The sequence below is a fragment of the Hibiscus syriacus genome, unplaced genomic scaffold, assembly GCF_006381635.1.
Source record: "Hibiscus syriacus cultivar Baekdansim isolate YM2019G1 unplaced genomic scaffold, ASM638163v2 tig00110809_pilon, whole genome shotgun sequence".
In the NCBI taxonomy this organism is placed as follows: Eukaryota; Viridiplantae; Streptophyta; class Magnoliopsida; order Malvales; family Malvaceae; genus Hibiscus; species Hibiscus syriacus.
The window spans coordinates 905,365-907,859 of record NW_024062869.1 but is presented as its reverse complement, the minus strand read 5'-3'; the positions used below and the strand labels follow the sequence as shown (position 1 = coordinate 907,859).

The following is a 2,495-nucleotide window of genomic DNA, read 5'->3' as shown; positions in this document are numbered from 1 at the left end:
GATCTGGACCGACAACTTTGTCCTTCCCCATCTTTCTAAGAACCATTTTGACTTCCTCAATCCCAATCCTACTTGTTGGGCAATCATTGGCCATAGTATGATGGTCGGCTGACCTATCAACGTTACTATCTCTAACGTTAGAGACACCGTTATTAAATAAACCAAAGAAGTAACTACCCCAAACCTTCTTAATATATTATAAAATTAATTTTATTTATGTATATTTATTTATTTGTTAGTTGATACAGTAGCGAAGGGCTGAACTGTAAATACGTTCGCAAAACTGATGGAAAACAAATTAAACACAAATTTTGCCACTGCCACTTTCCTAAACAAATAGGAAGAAGCAACATGAGAGTTTATTCTTGAGAACTTAGTCCACACGTTAATTATTTCAACATCACTTGCATGTTCACAAAAGAACTCTGAAGAAGAGCAAAACAACAGCACATTTGCAAGCTCCCCGCTTGCTTGCTTAAGTCCAGGGGGTGAAACATACAAGATTTCATCATCATCATCTAGTATCCGCCCTGTATGAAAGCGTTCAAGCGGTCCAGCTCTGCACGGTGCTCGCTCACCACAGCACGGACAACATCTCCGATGGAAACCATGCCAATCATTTCCTTGTCATTGATCACCGGAATGTGTCTGATGCGGTTATCTGCCAAACTGCCGTAGGTAAGTACTAGGTAAAAAAAAAAGGAACGGTCTCAATGATCACCGAAAACAGATATAGTAGAAGGCCACAGATCATATTACCTGTCATCAGTTGCATTGCTTGCAGAACTTTGGTCTCAGGTGTGACCGTGATGAGCTTGTTCTACAACCATCATATAATACGATCTTAGAATTGTGAAAACGAGCAAAATGGAATATATGTACATCTAAACGATCAGACATATATGATTGAAGTAAACCTATGAATGTACTTGAATAAAAAGCCAAAAAACCAATACCTCTTCAGTCATGATGTCCCCAACTTTAGTTGACTTGGATGATCTTCCATGTACTATTATCTTCCTAAGATAATCTGCAAGTATAACATCAAACAGCAGAAATAAACTAAGAATCAAAACTGTACCACACCACAAAATCCTTCAAAATCTCTTCTTGATAGTTAAGAAACGCAAAATGAAGCAAATTATAATCTTAGCAGAGCAGAAAGAATTTGATGGGCGCCCTAAATTTGGTATATGCAATGCTCAAGAAAAGGGCAGTATGTGATTGTTTGACATGAAAGCGCTAGAAGAAAAATCCATACCAAAGTTAACAACTGCATTCAATGGCAAAGGTGAAGGGTGACATTGGGATGGGACAACCTAACTATCAAAATGCTTTAGCTTATAGGTTCTAAAATCTAATTCAATCTTACAGAACTTGGTTTTGCTTGATTAAGATCAACTAATACGCGACAAATAACACAAAATTCCTAGCACAAGTATATACTAAATCCATCATTCGTTCAAAATTTAAAATCTTGGTTCCAAATTGATTTTATCAAGGTGTACTAGTTAACTACCTCGCTCTGTGATGATACCGGCAATTGATTTCTGCTCTCCAGGTTTTACCACCACCAGGGCACCAACATTGTGTTGAGTCATCTGAAAAAGATTGAACTCAATAAGCATGAAAATCAAGTATTCTATGAAGAAGCTGAGAATCTACGAAAATTGTGAAGGCGCATACCGACTTCACGGCATCGTAAACAGTGTCATCTATAGTGCACCAAAGCCAGGAGCCATCTGCAGCTTTACCTTTGGCTTTCAAAACGTCTGAAATAGTTGTGCTTTCAAAGCCATGTTCTTCCATACCAGCAGATGAAACCGATCTGGAAAACATAACGGGTCGCATAACCGGATTGACAACCCGAATGCGATGCAAGACCGCATTTTTCACGGTGTTTCCATGCACCGAAAAAGCTTGAACCGCTCGCTGCATTCTACCTATTACAAGTGATCAGTTAAAAATCAAGCAGAGAAACAGTTCTAGACTTGTAGTTGCAGATGCTACATATAAAAAATAATTCAAATCTTCTCATCAACAGGTACAACACAAATGAAAGCACATAACTTGATACCACATCTTACATGCTAGGAAGTTAAAAAAAAATCCATTCCATTATTCTAAAAATAAGATTCATTGAATCTCAGTTCAAAGAGTCAAGTAGATTCAAGTAACTTGGATTCTTCTTCTAAGTTGTAAATGAAAAGCAAGGATATATCCCAGCTTAAACAAAGAAGATCCACCATGGAAACAATAGGAAACATATCTTAAGAGTATCAAAACTAAATCAAAAGGCAAAACCACCCCAAAAGAGAAGTCAAAATTTCAATGGATCAAACTGAAATCTAAAGCCAAAACATAAAGGGAAATGATAGAGTAGAAGAGAGGAGGGAAGAACAGACCTGGATTGAAGCGAAAACAAAGTAGGGTAAAGCAAGAAAGGAAGGAGAAAGATAAAGAACCCTAGAAAATCGGCTATTTAACTGCCACAA

The 2,495-nt window shown here is 37.6% G+C and overlaps 1 protein-coding gene across 2 annotated transcripts; it reads right to left on the bottom strand.

Moving 5' to 3' along the window:
• Positions 1-380: 380 nt before the first annotated feature.
• On the bottom strand, positions 381-2,495 carry LOC120141510 (CBS domain-containing protein CBSX3, mitochondrial-like). 2 transcript variants are annotated; one of them, XM_039156353.1, is made up of 6 exons: positions 2,406-2,495; positions 1,687-1,943; positions 1,520-1,601; positions 957-1,030; positions 760-820; positions 381-661 (listed from the first exon to the last, which is right to left on the bottom strand). In XM_039156353.1, exons 2-6 carry the CDS (start codon positions 1,936-1,938, stop codon positions 519-521), a joined length of 612 nt encoding a protein of 203 aa, XP_039012284.1. In that variant the 5' UTR covers positions 1,939-1,943; positions 2,406-2,495; the 3' UTR covers positions 381-518. The 2 variants fall into 2 exon arrangements, with proteins under 2 accessions (XP_039012284.1, XP_039012285.1); XM_039156354.1 differs by having other exon boundaries at positions 1,687-1,939; positions 2,406-2,455.

Excerpts from the sequence above, each read along its gene's own strand:
- LOC120141510 (XM_039156353.1), bottom strand. The coding sequence starts at position 1,938 with ATGCAGCGAGCGGTTCAAGCTTTTTCGGTGCATGGAAACACCGTGAAA. Across the intron at positions 821-956 it reads GGGACATCATGACTGAAGAG|AACAAGCTCATCACGGTCAC; the intron begins GTATTGGTTTTT and ends TGATGGTTGTAG. Across the intron at positions 662-759 it reads AGCAATGCAACTGATGACAG|ATAACCGCATCAGACACATT; the intron begins GTAATATGATCT and ends GCAGTTTGGCAG.